Genomic DNA, 22,650 nt, shown 5'->3' on the forward strand with positions numbered 1-22,650 from the left:
AACCAACATAGAATCATATTATTTTCATTCTTTTCTGGAATCTGGGTGTCACTGGTTGGGTCAGCCTTTGTTACCCATCTCTAATTGCCTTGAGAAGTTAATGGTGTACTGTCATTTGAACAGTTGTAGTCCATGTGGTGCAGGTCCATCCACAGAGTCCTGGAAATTTGATGCAGCAACACTGAAGAAAGGACAATATAGATCAAAGTCAGAACATGTTCAGCTTACAGGGGAATTTGCAGGTAGTGTAGTTTCCATGCATGTGAAGTTCTTGTCCTTCTAGGTAGTGAAAGTTGCAGGCATGCAGGGTGTTGTCAAAGGTGCCTTTGTGAGCTGCTGCAGGGCATCTCCTGTTGTCACTGTGCTCACTGTTTAGTGACTGAATATTCAGTTTGGTGGATCCAGCAGACTGATTTTTCCTGGATGCTGACAGACCCCTGAGAGTTTTTGGAGCTGCACCTCTTCTTGCAAGATAGTCCTGCATCTCCTTTCTGACCTGGACTGGCTTTGGAGGTGAGGTAACCTAAACATGCAGAATTTCCAGCCTCTGGCTGGCTATCACAGCCTCAGTATTTATACGGTTAGTCCAGTTTAGTTCCTGGTTAATGGTAGTTCTCCAGATTATTCATAATAAGTGTTTCAGCAGTAATAATATCGTTAGATGTCAAGGGACAATGCTTACATTCTCTGTTGTCATTGCTTGACAGTTCTGTGGAGTAAATGTTTCTTGCCTTTATCAGCTCAAGGCTGAATGTTGTTCAAGTTTTGCTACATTTGGACATGGACTGTTTCATAATCTGAGGTGTCGTGAATGTTGCTGAACATCATACAATCATCATTGAACATCTCCACATCTGACCTTATGATGACGTGGAACTTATTAATGATGGTATTTGAGCTTAATGTACTTTCTGGAGGAACCCCTGCAATGATGGCCTGGAACTGAGCACAAATGGAGACAAGTGGTGTCTTATACTGGTGCTGGCTCTGCAAGGGCTATCCAACTAGTCCCATTCCCCTGATTTTTCAAAATACCCCTAAATATCATTCCCTTTGAAGTGTGCAAGACGTTTCTTCTGAAAAGTCAATATTAAACCTGTTTACATCACCCTTTCAAATTTCTATGCATGTCAGAGATCTGAGATTAAAACAAAATGCTAGAGAAACTCAGCAAGTCTGGTTGTATCTATGCAAAGAGAAACACAGTTAATGTTTTGAGTCCAAAGTATCACTTTCTTTTCAGAAGAAAAGTCCTAGAGTTAACCCTAGAGTCAGGACTTTTGAACTCAATTCGAAAAGAATAGAGTGCTGTTCCTGCCAGTGCCAGTAACCTACTCGAAAGTTATGTGTAAAATGAGAGCCAAGCCAAGAGCGGCTATGATGTGTTTTATAATGGGATGGCTGTGGGCAATTACTTAGGGGAAGTAGCAGCAGGAAACGGCCACCCTAAGTTCTATTTTCCAATAATGTTGCCTGAGAGAGATACTTGGAGAGAATAAAAATACAGTCAAGTGATCACTGCACTGGAGAAAAAATGCTAAAGAAAATGTCCAGTTTCTAAGCAACAGTTTGTAAGATAAATATTAATTCAGGACGATTCATTGACTAGACCAGATGGTTACTTCATCTGGAAAAATCTCCATGCTCTGCCCAGGAGCAGAAAGTCCATTCGGCAATTATAATTCTTAGAGGCACTATGGAGAGGTTTTTTTTTCAAATAGTCGTTTTTCATCTCTCTGCAGGACGCCTTTCCAGATTTTGTAAACTGGTGATCCATTTTGGAGCAATACTCAATTGGAGCATTTATTCTTCCCATCAATTCTGATTTTTATTTTAAACTTTGGACAAACCAGTCTGGGAAATGCAACCATAGCAACTAAAAAGCATCAATTCCCAAGAACATTGTACCACACAATGCTACTTCAAAATAATTCCAAGGGACATTATAGGATACTTGCAGACAGCTAGGTTCTCAGATGAGTTTTATAAAGTGGTTTGAATGGAGTTGTTTAAATTATGCAGGACTAAGACAGACTAGATGTTTCCAATGATTGTAGAGTTTGGAACTAAAAAAGCAATGTTAAGTTTAGAACTCCCACATCAAATAATTGAGGTAATGTTTGTCAAGGACTTTCGTGATTAAATAAATATTTGATAGAAAATGAGTAAAAAGATTTGAGATCAGCATGACAACAGGGGTAAGAATTACTATTCAGAGTCTGTGATAGTTTTTATCCTCTCTATTTTGATTGGCACATGTCTGCTAAACATGAATAGAAATCACACGTAATTCAGCATTTACTCGTGATTGAGAAACCTTTACAAAATAATCTATATGAAGCTTAATTATTGCAAATGGAGTTTGGTGCAAATGGCTATTGAATAACTTAATTGATTTACTGGTGGCGCACATCACACAATTCTCATGCTTTTTATTGAATGATCAGTGGTTATTTTGTGGGTGTATTACAACTCACATTGTCCTTTTTCGTTTCTCTCTCTCACTTCGTTTTGTGTCTCTGCCCGTCCAAGAATGAGCTATTTGCAAATTGTTCCATGGCATTATCAAATAAAACTGTAGAGAAAGATTCCTGTATCAGATTCCTGTTAAACCATTCCTGTCTCAATCCAGGTATTTCCTCCAGAAATGTCAGTGGTGGACGTCCTCATTCATGTACCTTTGTTGCCCTCAGAAAGGGCTCAATCTTCTGGATGCAGAGCCATGGTTATCTAGCTTAAACAGTTTGGGAGTTATTTTACTTGCAACCCAATGCATTTTTTGAAGCAAGACTAGACATAGGTTGCATAGCTCACCCAAGTCCTTTTGTAGTGTAAAAGGGCAAGTATTGGGAAAATACTGCAAGTGCTGGAAATCTGGAATAAAGCCAGAAAATAGGAAACAAACACAGACCTGGCAACTTGTATGGAGAGGGAAGATTATATTCCAGTTGATGCTTTTGATAATAAGTTGATTCATACTTTTCTGAATGTATGCTTTTGAAATGGGACATGTCAGGCAGGAAATCTGCTTCAGTGCCTTTGCTGCCTTGTTTGGTTGTCTGGTTTGATAATGTCATGGAACAGTTTACAAACAAGTCAAAGTGATCTCTGTAGATGCTGGAGATCAGAGTCAAAATTAGAGTGGTGCTGGAAAAGCACAGCAGATCAGGCAGCATCCAAAGAGCAGGCAAGTCGATGTTTCGGGCAGGAGCCCTTCATCAGGAATGAGGAGCTCCTGCCCGAAACATCGATTTTCCTGCTCCTCGGATGCTGCCTGATCCACTGTGCTTTTCTAGCACCAGTCTAATCTGGACACAATTTACAAGCAGTTCATTCTTGGACAGGCAGAGACACAGCAGGAAGAGAGAAAGAGAAACAAAGAAGGACAATGTAAGTTGTAAAACACCCACAAAGTAACCACAGTTCATTAAAAAGCATGAGAATTGTGTGACATGCATCACCAGTAAATCAATTAAATTATTCAATAGCCATTTGCACCAAACTCCATTTGCAACTATTAAGTTTTATATAGATTATTTTGTAAAGATTTCTTGATCACAAGTAAATGCTGATTTACATGTAATATCTGTTTATTTTTAACAGACACGCCATTCATCTCACATAGATCTTTTCACATCCAGCAGAGATTTTCCTTCACATCCACGCACCTCATCTATTGTGTCCGCTGCTCTCGATGTGGTCTCCTCTACACTGGGGAGACAGGATGGCAACTCGTGGAGCATTTTGGGGAACATCTCTGGAACACACACACACCAAACAACCCCACCACCCTGTGGCTGACCACTTCAGCTCTCCCTCCCACTCCCACTACCCCAAGGGCATGCAAGTCTTGGGCCGCCTCCACTGCCAAATCCAAGCCAGCCGACAACTGGAGGAAGAACGCCTCATCTTCCACCTTGGGACCCTTCAACCACATGGCATCAACATCGACTGCACTAGTTTCCAAATCTCCTTCACCCCCCCCCCCCCCCCCGCCCCCGCCTCATCCCAGATCTAACCCTCCAACTCTGTTCTCTTGACCTGCCCTACTGGACCATTTTCCTTCCCATCTATCCGCTCCATTCTCCACACCAACTTATCACAATTACCCCCACCTATATCCATCTATCACCTTCCCAGCTGCGTCCCTCCCCCCCAGTCGCACCCTACCCTCCTATTTATCGCTCAGCCCATGTCACTTCCACATTCCTGATGAAGGGCTTATGCCCGAAACATCGACTCTCCTGCTCCTCGGATGCTGCCTGACCTGCTGTGCTTTCAACTCTGACTTCTTCAGCATCTGCAGTCCTCTCTTTCTGTTGCTTTACACTGTGTAATACTTTGCCTCTCAAAAAGCTGTTCTTGTGCTTTTTGTTCTCTATATGAGATTAACAGCCCATACATGCTCTTTAGTTTTCTCATTATTCCTAATGTGATTGCTTGTTCCAACTCTCACTGTTTTCTCACAAGCAAAATTCCTTATCCCTCACATTTTATTTTAGTCTTTAGAAATGTCTCTACCTTGTGAAACAGTTGATTTGTTGTCACCATAGCAATAGGAATGAGGGAAGAGATCCCAGATTTCAGATACAGTGAGGAAACTTGGAAGTGCATTCCAAACCCAGGCAGATCAAGATCTGGAACAACACCCCTACCAATCTTTGGTCCCATTTTTATACAAATAGTAAAATATTATGTGACTGATAAATTTGCAAGATCAGCCCCTTGGTTTTGGTGAGTAGATGCTCATCAAATGCAGCTGAGAGAAATAATGTAGATTTAGGATGTATTCTCCCCCTTTCCAGCTTTAAGTTACTTCTGCAAAAATGGAGGCGTGTTTACAATACAGATGGATAAAGTATGTTTTTACGAGTTCCAGGGAAATTCAAATTGAATACCTGCAGTTGGCAAAGTCTTACCTGGATGCAAAGTGCCAAAACTGTCAATGAAGTGTTTGAGAAATACTAAGGAGTACAAGCTCTGTGCAGAACTGCTTGAGAAATTATGAAAGACAAGTGGTCACCATTGCTTCTGTATTCCTTGTTCTTGTGTGATAGAATAGTCATAGTTTCCAAACCACCCTTTATTTTTCATACCACCTCTCTCGTCACATAATGGAAAAAAAATGTACGTAGAACAGAGTTTTTTGGTTTTCTCGATTGACTGATAATCGTAATCAGAAAAAAAGTCTGCCGCAGCATCTTTAACATTAACTCCCGCACCACAAGAGTAAGTGGCTGCAATCTTCTTACTATGTATGGAATATGCTGCAACATTAAAGCTTCCTCAACAACGACTTACAAACCAATTATCTCTATCATGTATAAGGGTAAACAAAAGGAATATTGTATCCCCAAGTTCCTTTCCAAGTCACACGTTTCAGGAACAGTCAGGTTGGCTTTGTCCAGGGCGGCAATTTTTAACGAATTGTTTGAATTTTACGAGGAGGTGACTAGATGTGTAGGTGAGCGTTGTGCAACTTGTGTGCATTAATAATCTAGACATGAATATAGGAGATATGACCAGTAAGACTGCAGATGACATGAAAATTGATGATAACACGGAGGAAAGCCTCAGAACAATACAGGCTAGTCTGATGGACTGAACAATGGCAAATGGAATTTAATTCTGAAACATGTGAAGTGATGCATTTTGGGAGGACTAACAAATCAACAGATTACATGTTGAACTGTAGCACTCTAGGAAATACAGAGGATCAGAGGGACCTTGGTGTGCTTGTCCATAGATCTTCGAAGGCAGCAGGACAGTTAGATAAGGTGGTTAAGAAATCATATGGGATACATGCCTTTTATTAATCAAGGCAATGTATACAAGAATAGGAAGGTTATGATGGAACTATATAGAACATTGGTTGGGCCACAGCAGGAGTAATGTGTGCAGTTCTGGTTGTCACATGATTGGAAGGCTGTGATTGTAGTCAAGATGGATACAGCGGAGATCCATTAGGATGTTGCCTAGGCTTGAGTGAATCAATGATAAAGACTCTATGGGCTGGAGATTTTTAAGCAACTAAGACTAAGGGGTTCTGAAGGAGATGTACAAAGTAAGGAAGGGCAGAGCCAACTCCCCTGCTCCATATGTTGGATGATGCTTTTATTTCTCAATCCTAATTGCATCTTCATATAGAAGCACCCCTTTGTTTATTTGCACTATAATTGAGCCTATTACACCTCTGAAGCTGGATTGACACTTGAGTTTCAAGAGCCTGTCTCCTGCTCTGATTGGACAATTAACCTGATTTCATTCCAGTTAAATGAAATCTCTGTAAAATTTCTAGCCAGTAACTTTATAATCAATGAAGGTAGTTTTAGAACCTGGATATGTTTCCAATCCTTTGTTTCTGTATTTGTCAAACCATCTATAATGTGGGGTTTGTGTTAGCCTTATATTAATGTTTGCAACAATTGTTGCATGACTTTTTCCTCTTATTTCCGACAGACGTTACTTTGGTTCCTTGTTGTCTTTGAGCAATGAGCACAGTCAAACTAGAGCATCGACTCCATTGTTGTATCTACCACATAGAGTCTACTCCTGACCACAGCAGTGTGGCCACTATCTTGGCCACTATCAGTGTAGCTACTTTTCTTTCTAAACGTTTATCTTTCATTGTTTGGATGTCTTCCAGCAGAAGATTTGAATTGTTTCTGCTCTCTTTGTTGTCTAATTGGCTTTTTACCAATAATCTTTTCTGTAAATATCTTTTCTTTAATAAAAATAGTCTGAACTGTAAATAAATTGTGTTGAGACCTTATGCATTGAATAGATCTCACCGTATTCTTTTGAAAATTGCAGTTTGCCAGTATACTGTTAAGCAGTGGCTGTAATTTGAGCCAGATTTGGGTAAGACAAGCTGGGCAGAAAGGATTGTGCAGCAGGTTTGGAAGAAGGAAAAGAGTGTTTATAGGGAGCTGGTAAAACGAGCCTTTAGGTAGTTAGTGCTTTCAGAATGATTGTTGCAAATTACGATTTAATGTGATTTAATTTTATCTCCACCTCTACTATTACTTGTGTAGTGTGGACAGACCCTGTCATGAAGTTAGAATTCTTAGAGTTAGAATTTCTACAGTGTGGAAACAGGTCCTTTGGTCCTCAGAGTCTCCCACACAGAACCCTACAGTTCCCCTGACTAATGCATCTGATGTACACATCCCAAGACACAGTTTAGCTAACCTGCACATCTTTGGGCTGTGGGAGGAAACCGGAGCACCCGTAGGAAATTCACGCAGACACGGGGAGAATGTGCAGACTCCACACAGATAGTCGCCCCAGGCTGGAATTGAACTGGGAGGTAACAGTGCTAACTGCTGAGCCACTGTACTGCCTTCCTTTCCATTATGCCCGTTGAATCCTAGGATGCATCATTAAAAAAACAACTTTTCTGAAATTTCCTGAAATTAGGAGACAGCCAAATTTGGTTGACAACTGCCAAGATTTTAAAAAATTCATCCGTTATAATTTCTGGGACTTAAAATGATTTGCCATAACTCTAACTCTTATTATTTAAACAAAATAGCATTATGCAGTTTTTAACCAATGGAGGATTAAAAATAAACTACTAATTGCAACTCAATTGTCAGCTCAAAGATCATTTATTTAAGTATTGCTTGACCTGCACTGATCGAGACAGGTGCAAGAATGCCAAATTTCAAACAGAACAACAAATTATACTGCAAATCAATTCTGGTCTGGGTTAAGCCTTGTGGAACATGTTAAACTATTGTTCACTGTAATATTTGAAAAATAACAGATTGTTCAGTTCCTAACTTCAACGTTTTACAGTAAGACAAACATGCCATTCTGCTGCTGTTTAATTCAAAAAAGTACCCAGACATGTTGCTTTTTCCTGTGTTTGAATATGTGTAGCTTCTGAGCCTGACTGAAAATCTTAAATTGATAGTGTAATTTTTAGCATCCTTGGGATTATTCAGCAAGTGCTATCTGCCCATATAATCACATTAAATGGTAGATATTTTATTAAGCACACAGTTGTTTGTAGGCAGAATTCTGTTATCATAGAATCGCTACAGTGTGGAAACAGGTGCTTTGGCCCAACAAGTCCACACCGACCCCTCGAAGAGTAACCCACCCAGACCCATTCCCCTATCCTACATTTTAACACCCGACTAATGCATCTAGCCTACACATCCCTGCACACTATGGTCAATTTAGCACAGCCAATTCACCTAACCTGAACGTCTTTGAATGTGGGAGGAAACCAGAGCATCGTTTCCAACGGGGAAAATGTGCAGCTCCACACAGACATTCGCCCGAGGTTGGAATCAAACCCAGGTCCCAGGCACTGTGAGGGAACAGTGCAAACCACTGAGCCACCATGCTGCCTGTGTGAAACAATGTGCCATTTAATTAGATTGATAGGACTTCTGTACCAGGCTTAGTACAAGTAATGCCCTTTATCCCTCACTTTTTTTTGTGGCTGATAATGGACAGTATATTTCTTGCAACTGATATGTAATGTTCCAGTTGTAATGTCTGATATGATTCAGTGGAATTCTTCTGATACTATTCAGTTCATTTGTTTTAATGCATGTAGATTGATTTGTTTGTTTTCTAGAAGGAATTAGCTATAGATATATGTAGGCTTAAGGGTTCAAAGGTTATGGGGAAAAAGCAGGAAGAGGGTACTGAGTTGGTTTATCAGTCATGATCATATTGAATGATGGAGCAGGCTTGAAGCACTGAATGGCCAACTTCCCCTAATTTATGTGTTTCTATGATTTACAGAAGTCGACTATGAGAAAGCATATTTATTTTTATACACGTTTAGTGGCTAGGGCAGCCACTGTAGTTTTTTATTTTCCAGTAACTCATCAAAACCTTTATTCCACAGCCTTTGAATATTCTTGAAGTTCACATGTGCACCTGTCCTTGCTCCTATACTCCAGCAAATCCTCTCTCTCCCCATCTAGCAATGAGATTAAGAGCATCAAAGTAATCCTTATGAAATGAAAATGTATCACATGGTGTACTTTCTGCACAACATGAATTTGGAAGAACGCATATCTTACAAATTCTGCTATCATTGGATATCCATTGGAGATTAATTCAACATGACCTGGATAAAATTTTCATGTCTCGGGATTCTTTTTACATAATCAAATAAGATTGAATACTTTTCATTTACACTTAAGTTAACCTGCTGATTGCAGATTTCAGGTCAGCAATAGATATTCTTTCAGGTTTCACATAACTGATGTCTGCTGGGGTTACATCTGAAATATCGACCAGTACTGAAGAACAGTTACACCTGAAATGCAACTTCTGCACCTCCTGATGCTATCTGCCTTGCTGTGTTCTCCCAGGCTCCTACCTGATCTCTGTTGTAAACAGTTCCTGTGACCATACAATCAGAACTTACATCTGCAGCCTTGCACATAGTCATAGGAGAATGCTAGCACCATAATCGAAATTGTGAAGGTGGAGCTAATTAACAATTAGTTGAAATGGTTCCATTCCATCATTGCTTCGCCCAAAGAAAGGTCCTTGCTACCAGATATAAGTTGATACTTTTTATTTATTTGTAATGCACAATTTATCAGGAAATAATTACAAAACTGGCAGGGGGTTTGGGAATGTGAAGAAACAGATTTTCCAATTCTCCCAATGGAAATATTGCTGAATTAATCTTTGTCTAATCATTGTTTAAGTAAGTTAAATAGTGCAAACAGTGACACATGCTCAAATAATCTCCACATTAACTTACAGTTTCTGTTCCTCCAGACGTCCATAGCCTTTATTCTTTGGTTTGGCTGCAATCTGGATCTCCAAACAATCACAGGAAAAAAACTGCAGCCCTCCTGCCCCACTTCTGCCACCTTACCCCCCCCCCCCCCCCCCGGCCCCATTGTGTAGTATCTTTAGCTAAAAGCAGCAGCATGTAATAAAGACAAACAGAAGTATTGCAAAGTGCTGACAAACATGATCTATCGACAAAATTACAACCACAAAATAGGAGTATGTGAGATAATGATCTCTTGTGAGTCTTCAATCAAATATGAGAAGAATTGAAATTTAAATATATTGTGATTGATCTATTTGATCTATCAAATTTCCAATCCTTTTGGTCGAGCTGATTGATCTTCCTTGGAGATCACTGATCCTTAGTTATTCTCCCTTTTTTATATTTGACATACATGCAGAGGTCTGAAGCTTACATTTTGTACCATTAAACATAATTGTGTGCATACTAATTTATACATAAGTATTGCAAGGGATCACGATGTCAGTTATATATTCACCTGACCATCCACATTTTCCCCAGGTCTGTGGTGGGGAAGTTCTTGGAGAAGTTACTAAGGGACAAGATATATACACATTTGGAAGAAAGTTAGTCACAGCCAGCATGGTTTTCTACAGGGAAGGTCATGTCTCACCAACCAATTTTTTGAAGAGCTGACAAAGATAATTCATGAGAGAAGGTCTGTGGATGTAGTTTGTATGGACTTTAGTGACATTTGATGAAGTCCAAAATGGCAGATTGGGATTCTGGGTGGGCTGGTTAGTTGGATTCAAACTGACTTGGTCATAGAAGACAGAGATGGAGAGCTGTAACTAGTGGTGTTCCACAGGGATCAGTCTTAGGTCCTCTGTTGTTTGTAGTTAATATAAATGATCTGGAGGAAAATGTGGTTGGTCTGATTAGTAAGTTTGCAGACTACACCAAGATTGTGGAGTTCCTGATAGGGCAGATGATTGAGAAAGGATACAACAGGATATAGACGGATTGGTGATTTGGGCAAAGATATGGCAGATGGAGTTTATTCCAGACAAATGTGAGGAGATGCATTTTAAAAGATTAAATATAGTGTGAATTATACTGTAACTAGCAGATCCCTTAGGAACATTGATATATAGAGGGATCTGGTCCACAGTTCCCTATAAAAGTGAGGCCAAGGTGGCCAAGGTGATTAAGAAGGCATATGGTATGCTTGCCTTTATCAGCCAGGGCTTGGAGTACAAGAGTTAGCAAACCATGTTACAACAATATAAAACCCTCATTAGGTTGCATTTGGAGTATTGTGCACAGTTTTATTTGGCAAACTACCAGAAGGACATGGAAGCTTTGGAGAGAGTGCAGTAAAGGTTCATTAGGATGTTGCCTGGTCTCAAGGGCATTGGCTATGAGGAAAAGTTAAAAAGACCGTATTTTCATTGGAAATATGGTGGCTGACAGGAGACTTGATAGAGGTCTACAAAATTATGGTTACATGAGTGGGGAGGAAGAAGACAGAACTGGACCAAATAAAGGCAGAAGGTTTAATTTTTATTTTAGTTTGGGCATGATGATTGGAATAGGGTTGGAAGGCCGAAGGGCCTTCTCCTATGCTGTACTTCTCTTCCATTCATTCTATTTTCGTTCTGACATTATCCCACCTAGATCAATTTCATCAACTTGTAATGGATAACCAAGTGATGGATGATCTAGAAGACTAAGAATATGAAGCACAGTCACCATGACATGTTACTGAGTTGGGAGGACAAGGATTCTTCAGGGAATAATCAGAATATAGTGTCTCAAAGTCATCAGTCTAACCTCATGCAGTTTTACTGACAGGTTTAATATCAACAACTGTCCAAGAAATAAACTATTGAGCATTTTCAAAGTCAAACTGTGTATTCTATGGACTAAAAGAGGTGGCCATGTAATTAATGGATGTGTTGGCTGTCATCCTTTAAAGTTTTGTGAATTCTGTAACAGTCCTGGCCAACCAGAGATAGGAAAACGTAACCCAACTATTTGAAACAGGGAGTAATAAAGAAATTTGGGAATTACAGGCTGTAGTAAAGAAAATACTTGAGTCACCTATAAAGGATATGCTAGTAGGCACTAATAAAATACCAGTGGGATTAGATAAAGTCAACATGGATTTATAAAAGGGAAAGGCAAATTTAATAGTTTTTGAGATGTAACTAGTAAAATAGGGCCTGCATTTTTTTAAGGGTCTCATGCAATGAGATGATCTCATTGAAACCTACAGAATATTTAAAGGGATAGAGTAGATGCAGATAAAATGTTTCTCCTGGTTGGAGAATTCTGTACCATTGGGGCACAATTAAAAATAAGGGTAATGCCATTTAGGACTGCAGTGAAGTTTTTTCAATTCAGGTTTATGATCTTTGGAATTCTCAACCCAAGTACTGAAGAAGCTCAGTCTTTGAGTATATTTTAAGTAGACATTAATATTTGATTACCAATGCTGTAATGGGTTATCAGGATAGTGTAGGTAATGGGCAATGAGTGTTCAGTCAGCCATGATCATATTAAGTAGTGGGGCAAACTCCATGGGCTAAATGGCCTACTTCTGATAAGGGGGAACCAGTGGATGTGTTGTATTTGGACTTTCAGAAAGCTTTTGATAAAGTCCCACTAATGAGATTATTGTTCAAATTCGAGCACAAGTACCTGTTAGAGGGTCCCTTTTAAAAAAGTGGTTTGGACTGATAAGCTCATTATCCTTCAGTGGATCTTCGAGTCACCAACTAAACATAGATTCTGAAGGTCATAAGATATAGAGGAAGAATTAGGCCATTCAGCTCACAAAGTCTGCACAGTCACTCGATCCAGGTGGATGAACAAGGACCTGCAGGAACTGTGGGCAGTATCCTACATGATTATTGTTCGCAGGGTATATAGAAAATGCTAGTATTTTCTGTTCCATCTGTCTTCCTGGATCACACCTTGGGTGGCTTGGGTCCTATTAACTGAGCTCCTGTGGAGATCAAGCTAATGGAGAAAGCTCATGCCAAATATGTAGCTAAGGTTCCACAGATCTCAGGCTAAAAACAAGCACAGACTTAATATCTACCCCAGTGTATGAACTAGCTATGCAGTGTCATACTCAATAGTTGCTATACGTGGCAAGTCAATTTCATGCATTTTACCTTCTACAGCAGCAGAATTATCAGTTTGAAAAGTCTATTCATTTTGTGTGTTTTTTTGGAAGAAATGTTGAGGAACAGTAAAAATGTAACCTATATAATTGGAGTATATTCAGTGGAAACAAGCAAAACACTGCTGGAAATGTGAAATTAAATCAGAAAAGGCTGGAAAGTACTCAGTATGTCTAGCAGCATCTGTGTGAAGAACAGGTCTGAGTTAAATCAAGTAACAGATCTTACAGGTTTTACCTGTTTTTTTTTCTCTCTTCACAGATGCTGGCAGACCTGCTGATTATTCTTAGCATCTTCTATTCTTATTGTCATTGAAATAGCGATCCGGCCTAAAAGAATAATGACGCTGGCTTCTTAGTTTCAGTGCTCTTTGATGTAATCAAAGAGAAGACTGCCTTTCATTTCCTTCTCTGATTGATATGGAGAACTCCTCCTTTCTCCAGTGGCAGAATATGTTATGCTTTTCAATAGTTATCATCGTTATAATTCATATTGTTTCAGCATGTAGGGTACTATTGAGTAAACCGATGATACTTTAACTTTTGTCTGTGCTCGCTCGATGTGGAGTGTGGGTATAACTTGGCCTAGAAATTAACACATAGACATTCACGTCTGGTACACCATGCAATTAAATCGTGGCCGACTTGATCCTTTACCCAATACTTGAACACCTAAAAATCTACGTCTTGCAAATTCCTCCATAGCATTGGTGCTGATTCAGTTTACCTGTCCAATATGTGGACTGAAGTCACGCCATGATTACTACATTCTCTTGCTTCATGAAACTTTAATTTTCTGACTTACACCATGCCCTACGCTACCACTCCCAGCCCACTGGCAGGGCAGACTCAGCAGTAGTACCTTCACAGTAGTATACAGTTAATGACTCCAGACTCCACGGGTCTCATGACATTAGATCAAAATCGGCTGCTGATTACTACCTACCAACCAAACCTTCCATTCCCCCTACCTGAACCATCAATGGATGAATTGGTATTTTTCCATGTTGAACACCATTTGGAGGATGGCAAGGACACAGAGTGTACTCTGGGAGATTTCAATGTCCGTCAGCAGAATTATACTCCAACGCAATCTATAACCTCATGGTCTGGTATAAACCCCACTCTCTCATGACCATCAAGTGTGGTTCAATAAAGAGTGTGGGAGGGCATGCCAGAATCCGCACCAGCATAGCTTTAAAATAAGGTGTTAACCAGGAGAATCTACAATTTAGGATTACTTGTGTGCCAAACAGCATATGCAGCATGTGATAGACAAAGTTAAGTGATTCCAAAAGCAATATATCAGTTTAAAACTCTGCAGTCCTGCTACATCCAGCCATGAATGGTGGAGGACAAATGTACAACTCACTGTCGGAGGACCCTCCACAAATACTCTCATCTTTAAATGATGGGAGGCCCCACCCAATTCAGAGCAACAAAAAATAAGGCTGATACATGTGCAGTAATCTCCGGCCAGAAGTACTAAGTGGTTGATCCATCCTGGCTTCTTCTGGACGTCCCAGCAACACAGATGCCAGATTTTGGTCAGTTGGATTCACTCCACATATCGAGAAATAGCTAAAGGCACTGGATACTGTAAAATGAATGGGGCCTGACAACATTCTGAGAATTTGCCATACCCCACACCAAACTATTCCTGTACAGCTACAACACTGCATTTACTTAACAATGTGGAAGATTACCAAAGTGGATGCTGTACTCCCAAAGCAGGACAAATCCAACCTAGCCAATTATTGGCCCATCAGTAGTAAAGTGATGGAAGGTGGCATCAAAGGTGCCTTCAAGCAGCACCTACTCAGCAGTAATCTGCTCTTGCCACCCTGTTTGGGTTGCCCAAGGACCATAGCTTCTCACCTAATTACAGCCTTGGTTGAAACATGAATAAAAAAGGTGAACTTCAGAGGGGAGGTGTGAACAACTGCCTTGGATATCAAGGCTGCATTTGACCTAATGTGGAATTAAGGAGCCCAAGCAAAACTGGAGCCAGTGGGAATCAAGGAGATATCTGTTGATATCTAGTACATAGGAAGACAGTTTTGATTGTCGGAAGGTGGTCATCTCAGTTCCAGCATATCTCTGTAGAAGTTCCTCAGGGTTGTGTCCTTGGCCCAACTATCTTCAACTGTTTCATTAATGGCCTTCCCTCCGTTATAAGGTCAGAAGTGGGAATGTTCACTGTGCAATCATCAATGTTCAGCACTATTCATGACTCCTCATACTGAAGAATTCCAAATGCAACAAGACCAGGATAAAATCCAGGGTTGGACTGAGGAGCAGCATGTAATACTTACAGAAGTGCCAGAAAATGACCATTTCCATCAACAGACTGTCTAGCTATTGACCCTTGACCTTCAATAGCTTTGAAAATGTGTTGCTGGAAAAGTGCAGCAGGTCAGGCAGCATCCAAGGAGCAGGAGAATCGACATTTCGGGCACAAGCCCTTCTTCGAAAATGAGGAAAGTAGGCTAAGATAAAAGGTAGGGAGGAGGGACTTGGGGGAGAGGCATTGGAAATGCGATAGGTGGAAGGAGGTTAAGGTGAGGGTGATAGGCCGGAGTGGGCGTGGGGGCGGAGAGGTCAGGAAGAAGATTGCAGGCTAGGAAGGTGGTGCTGAGTCCAAGGGTTGGGACTGAGACAAGGTGGGGGGAGGGGAAATGAGGAAACTGGAGAAATCTGAGTTCATCCCGTGTGGTTGGAGGGTTCCTAGGCGGAAGATAAGGCGCTCTTCCTCCAACCGTCATGTTGCTATGGTCTGGTTACTCCCCCTCCCACTCCACCAAGGACATGCAGGTCCTTGGAATCCTCCATCGCCAGACCATAGCAACACGACAGCTGGAGGAAGAGCGCCTCATCTTCCGCCTAGGAACCCTACAACCACAAGGGATGAACTCAGATTCTCCAGTTTCCTCATTTCCCCTCCCCCGACCTTGTCTCAGTCCCAACCCTTGAACTCAGCACAACGTTCCTAACCTGCAATCTTCTTCCTGACTCTCTGCCCCCACCCCCACTCCGCCCTATCACCCTCACCTTATCACCCTCATCTTAACCTCCTTCCACCTATCGCCCCTCCCCCAATTCCCTCCTCCCTACCTTTTATCTTAGCCTGCTTGGCACACTTTCCTCATTCCTGAAGAAGGGCTCATGCCCAAAACGTCAATTCTCCTGCTCCTTGGATGCTGCCTGACCTGCTGCGCTTTTCCAGCAACACATTTTCAGCTCTGATCTCCAGCATCTGCAGTCCTCACTTTCTCCTTCAATAGCATTGCCATCACTGAATCTTCTACTAATGACTCGGAGGTGTCAGTGTTGGATTGGGGTGGACAAAGTTAAAAATCACACAACACCAGGTTATTGTCCAACAGGTTTATTTGCAAGCACTAGCTTTTGGACCGCTGCTCCTTCACCAGGTAGTTGCCTGACAACTACCTGATGAAGGAGCAGTGCTCCGAAAGCTAGTGCTTCTAAGTAAGCCTGTTGGATTATAACCTGCTGTTGTGTGATTTTTAACTTTCTCCTACTAATTACATTCTGGTGAAGTTACTATTAACTAAAAACTGATATGGACTGTCAATATAAATAAGACTGCTACAAGAGCAGGTTAATGTGTAGGAATCTTGCCATAAGTAACTAGATACCTGACCCTGAAATCCTGTCCACCATCTACAAGATGCAAGTCAGGAGTGTGATGGAATACTCTCCATTTGCCTGGAGGAGTGTAGCTCCAACAACACTCAAAAAGCTTGGCACTATCTAAGACAAAGCAGTTCACATGATTGATATCACCTCCATAAAGATGTACTCCTTCCACCACCAATGCTCAAGCAGCAGTGTGTACCATCTATAAGATTCACTGAAACAATTCACCCAAGGGCACTTGGACAGCAACTTAGAAACCAATGACCACTATCATCAAGAAGGACAAGGGCAGCAAATACATGGGAACCCCCACAACCTGCAAGTTCCCCTCCAAGGCACTGATTATCCTAACTTGGAAATGCATCACCATTTCTTCAGTGTCACTGGGCCAGAATCCAGGAATTCCCTCTCTAACAACATTTCTCCATCAAAAAGACAGCAGGAATTCAAGGAACTAGCACAGCACCACCATCTAATGGGCAACTATAGATGGGCCAATATTTATAGCAGCCCAGGGAACCCAGACCCCATGAATGAATAAGCAGAAGTCAATTCTGATGTTTGATTGTAGTGAGATAATGCTATGCACAGAAATGCATGCATTTTAATACACACCTTAAAAACTTCCCACATGTTACACTCGTTTCCTTGCAGTCAGATGAAACAACTGCTGGTACACAGGAACCATTTTTATTGAAAGACCAGGTACTTAAGGCCTGCACCTCTGTTATTTTCATAAACGCTAGGACCTATGCAGTCAATTACTGGCCGCCTTCAGGATTTACACCTGCTTAATTCTGCTCTGTGTGACATGTTGAGTGTAGACTGATAGATCTCACTATTTATTCTACACTGTGCCAATTTCAGTGCTGCTTCCTTGGTAGCTATTGTTGTGAATATTTAATTCATGGTTTTTGGTGTTTTAGAATATCATTTGTAGCTTTAGGAATTAAAGTTTAAATTGTATAATATTGGGAAATACAATTAAATTGAGTTTGGATTCAATTGCAATTAAACCTTTAAGGCAATGTTGACTTTACAGGTTAATGGAAATAAAGGCAAGATCATAAAGTAGCAGTGGAGAAACTAATTGTTGCAAAATTTCTGACCGGTTTGAGAGGCTTACTCATAATTTAAGATTAAGAATTGCTTCTTAACACGTGATGTACAATGTGTCACAATGAGTGTTGTCTCCAGACCCTCAGTGGTTCATTTACGAATTGCATTTGATGACAAATAGATCAATGAGAACTCTTTTTTTCAAAAAACAACCAACATCTAAGCTCTCTCCTATTTAGATCCTTAGCATAGTGCAAAGGAATAATTCAGGCTTATGTAAGTCACTTGCATATTGTGCACTCATGCTGGAGAATGTTGATCATTGGAGCTTTTCTGATTTTAATTTTTGAAAAAAGCTGGTGTAACTAGGCAGACTAAACTATTAAATCTTCTGTTTTTCAGAGAAACAAGCCTTGTTTGATGACCTAAGCAGTGAGCTTCAGGAAAATAACTTGCAGGCAATATATCCACCCATAGGACGGGGTACTTTTGGACAGTCATTGTCTGGTGCAACCAATCGCAATACACTCCTTCACAAAAGGGGCTGCTGTCATGCTATCCACTCCGACACCATTCCTGCAAAACCGAGGATCATGACAATAATAAAAGCAAGTGGGCAATCACATAAGAAGGTGACCATTCTTTTGAACAGATACTGCACGCAGACATTTGAGCAACTCATAAGTGATATCGCAGAAGCTATGAGACATCTCCATGGCAAAGGTGAATGTGTGAAGAAGCTGTACAATTTGAAAGGGAAAGAAGTGAGAAGTATTTCAGACTTTTACAGAGGAGATGATGTGTTTATTGCTGCTGGCAGAGAGCAGATAACCATGAGTGATATAAAGAAAGTATTAAGAGAACTCTATCCCAAGAATCCATATGCCTGGAGCTTGATCCAGCGACACTGGTGTCATTCTGAGAAACCTCCCTACAGACGCAGTGAGATGAGATTCAAAAATGCTGAAGTTGCTCAATCTGAAAAACAAATTGCCAAAAAGATGGAAGAAGTCCGAACCAGAGTGGGACAACAAGAAAGAGAGAGAGCTCGGAAATGGGAACAGGAGAGATGGGCAAGAGAGTACAGAGAGCTGGATGAGATAGTAAGACAGCAGAAGAATGATGGAAACTTTGACAGGGACAAAGAAGAAATGGATAAATACCAAATCAACAAAAAGGAGAAGAAGCATAAAAGCAAGGAGAAGAGTAGAGGAACAGAAAAGGATATAGAGACATATGAAAGAGGAGGTAAAAGAGTGGAAGAAATGAAGATATTGCAGGTCGGAAGAACTGAATGGGAAGAAGATAGAATTGAAGCCAATAGTAAACAAAAAATGTCTTATGAGTTTAAGGAAGTGGAAAGGAGAGAGGTAGCAAGAAACAGAAATAAATGGAAAGAAGATAAATGTGACATTGAAGGAGAACAGCCAATGAAGAATATAAGGTGGGAACAGAAGAGCATTAAAGAAGGAGAAACAGATAAATGGGATAAAGTGAAGCCTGAAAGACAAGGGCAAAAGGAGGATCACCAATGGAGAACAGAAGATAAATCGCATGCTCTAAGAGATGAAGACTGTAAAATGTCAAAGCAAGAAGATACAAAAAAATGCTGTTGTGGTCAGGAAACTTCAAGGGATGAGGAAGAACAAACATGGAATGATGAAGAAGTGGAAAAAGCTCAAAACCAACCTGTGAAAACAATCAGAATGGAACAGCCCTTTATCAAAGAAGACCATAGCATTCACTCTAGAGAAACACAATTACTGATGTCAAGACCACAGCAGTCACAACCTCGAAGAGAAATTGAGCATTATTATGAAATTGGTAGAACTATTGGAGACGGTAACTTTGCTTTAGTAAAAGAATGTCGGCTTAGGAATACAGAATATGAATATGCAGTGAAAATCATTGACAAATCTAAGTTAAAAGGAAAAGAGGTCATGATTGAAAATGAAATTGCAATTGTAAGGAGCCTTTCTCACCCTCATATTGTGAGGTTCATTGAAGAGTTTGAGACAGAGGGTGAAATATACCTTATTATGGAATACATTCATGGAGGAGACCTATTTGATGCAATTACAGATAGTGTTAAGTTTACAGAAAACAATGCTGCCCTTATGATGGACAACCTTTGTGATGCATTAGCATACATCCACAGAAAGAACATTGTGCATCGTGATTTGAAACCAGAAAATCTTCTTGTAAGTACTGACAAGTTGTTTTTACACTACAGAGTGTACCTATTCTTAATATTGCATTCTTCCTCATTTATCCATCACTCATGGATTCACAGTGTTAAATCCACTATTTGTTTCACCCCAATATTAATGGTTGTGTCCTAAGCAGTTTAATTCTTAGAATCTTTATCCGCTTTACCTCTGTCCTCCTTGGGATTTCAATTAGAGGTTGGTTACTTGCCCTGATAACTTAGGTGACGTGGTTTATTTTATCTGAGAGTTCGTTGGGATGTTGAAGGAACTATATATGTCATACTTTATGCTTTTGCCCACATTGTATTTTGAATATCATTATAATATTAACAATAGCTATTTTTATTCTTTAAATATAATTCATTATGTTATCTAACTTCAACTTACCTTTTCTACTTATTGATTGTAGATATCTTGGAAATTTAGCAGAGAAGTCTAATGTCTATGCATGATTTAGAAAGCACCCACCTGATCATGTAATAAACAAGAAGCAAAGTTATATGAGGTTTCATAATGTGTTAGAAAATTTTCAGATTCTGAATTAAAAAGCTCACCCTTTTGAAATTTTGGAGTAAATTTTGGTGTTGAGCTTATGTCAGGAGTGTATATTGGAAGCTCAAACATAGATCCAATGTGTCCTCTGTATACATTCCTATCTATTGAAATTAATGCCTGATGAATATGAGGCTAAAGAATGGGGGCCAGTAAGATTTACAATTTATTTCAAAAGTGATGAACACAATGTAAATATGTGAGCCATGAATTAGTAAATGCTTTGTAAAAGTTGTCCTTCTGGCTTGAATGAATCTTTGGTTTAGTATGTAATGTGAGTAAACAGTTTTATTCGATATGTTTGAAACGTTTCATTATTGTTATAAAATTTACTTTTAAGATGCTATCACAAGTAAAAGGCTCCTATTCTAATTCTTCTATTCATTGGACTGATAGTTGTTAGTGGAATATAGGTTTTCTCATTCATGAACTGTTAATGCACCTCCTTCTGCCCCAGAAACTGGATTAGCATTTTTTAAAATTCAGTCATAGTATGTGGACGTCCCTAGCTGGCCAGTATTTTTAACTAAGAGAAAGTGAGGACTGCAGATGCTGGAGATTAGAGTCGAGAATGTGGTGATGGAAATGCACAGCAGGTCAGCCAGCATCCGAGGAGCAGGACAGTCAACGTTTCGGGCATTCCTGATGAAGGAATTTTGCCCAAAATGTCAGCTGGCCAGTATTTTTGCCTATCTCTAGTTGCCCTTAATCATTTTCTGTGAGTTTAGTTTCCATTCATGTACATTTTCTGAGGACACTAAATGAGTGGTCATTGAATTCGAACCATTGTTGGAATTCTTAAGACTTCAGGACCAAAGAGCCAAAGGGGAATAATTTTAAGTTTAAACGAAAAAAAAAGCTGTTGTTGAGCAATCAATCCAATATGCTTGAATTTAAACAATTTCCAAGTGTTAATATTTTATAATAATTCATTTTCCAGTAGGTCAGAGTCTGGTTTCTCCAATCCACAGAGGAAGCAGCAGCGGAACCTAGCTTTGATACTTGACATTCATTACTTTCAACACAAATATGACATTCTTTCTTAAACACAACTTGCACACAAAGATTCTTTGTGGATCACTAGAACAGATGAGTGGCTCTACCTTGACAAAGAACAATCTATGACAACTCTGAAGAGAAACTTTTATTCTAGGCTAGAATACAGTTGCCATACTCACTGAAAACAGCTCTCCAAATGAAAGCAGTGTGCCATCTTATCCATCTCAGTAAAGCTCTCATGACCTGTCCATCTGTCAGTGGACCTGCTAAAAATAGATTTGCAGAAGAAAAGCTCTATAAAGACTACAGCAGTCACTGTGGAGTCAATTTGTAGGTCTATAAAAAAAGTCAAAAGCTTCTCGGGTAATGATGCTTGAAATTTTATTCTTGGCTGCATATTGAGGACCTTCCAATGAATCTGCTGATTGTTTATAAAAGAAACATCAGTGAATAATATAAGACGGTTAGAAGAAAAGATAGAAAATCCTCAAATTATGTGATTTATGGTCCTAATCAGATCTTCACAGCACTATTAATTACTTGGATAGGATATTTGTTATGATTTGGAGATGCCAGGTATTTGTTAATTGCCTGTTCAAAATTCCTTTGAAGTCTGCAGCAGACCAGGGGATCAGTTGTCTATATTCAGGCCCTGTACTGGTGGAAAATTGGGTAAAACCACAGATTTCAATGTGATAAAATTTTGATGATGATGCCTAGACTGCCAACTAGTCATTAACTGCCAATTACTCTACAATTTGTCACTGGTTTCCGGTTCTTCCATGTTGAGGTTTATGGCAGATCCAGCAAGTGACAATATGTCCCTGCAATAAATATAGAAATCCTCCTCCCTTTGCACATGACAGGGTAGAATCTTCTGCTGTCTCTGAGGGCAAGCTTGGAGAGAGAGGAACAGAAACTCAATTAGATAGGATAGTTAGATTAGATAGGCATACCTGAAACCAGTTTGCTGTCTCTATCTGAATCTTCCTGCACTGCCAGCAACTGAAACCCTTTTAGTATGAATGAACAAACATTGAGAAGTGGGGGCGAACCCCTTATTGCCTGCATGTGGATGGAGTTGCAGTGCAATCCAGAGGATTCAGTGTAAACTCTTTCAGGAACATGCAACTATCTATCCAGTGATGTAGTTGAAGAACAACACTTGAAGGCATCTGATTAGTCAGCAGCTGTCAGTAGGTGAGAATTCACATGCACAATCTTGATTCCATTGTTGGCTT

At 40.0% G+C, this 22,650-nt stretch overlaps 1 protein-coding gene across 1 annotated transcript in view; it reads left to right on the forward strand.

The window, feature by feature from the left end:
• The window catches only part of LOC140477355 (serine/threonine-protein kinase DCLK3-like), a 36,895-nt gene that overhangs the window by 5,441 nt on the left and 8,804 nt on the right, over window positions 1-22,650 (forward strand). Inside the window, exon 2 of the mRNA XM_072571077.1 lies at window positions 18,051-19,849. Within this exon, the coding sequence (XP_072427178.1) occupies window positions 18,051-19,849 (1,799 nt within the window). The remainder of the gene's footprint in view (window positions 1-18,050; window positions 19,850-22,650) is intronic.

The sequence above is a fragment of the Chiloscyllium punctatum genome, chromosome 5 (assembly GCF_047496795.1).
Source record: "Chiloscyllium punctatum isolate Juve2018m chromosome 5, sChiPun1.3, whole genome shotgun sequence".
NCBI classification, from domain to species: Eukaryota; Metazoa; Chordata; class Chondrichthyes; order Orectolobiformes; family Hemiscylliidae; genus Chiloscyllium; species Chiloscyllium punctatum.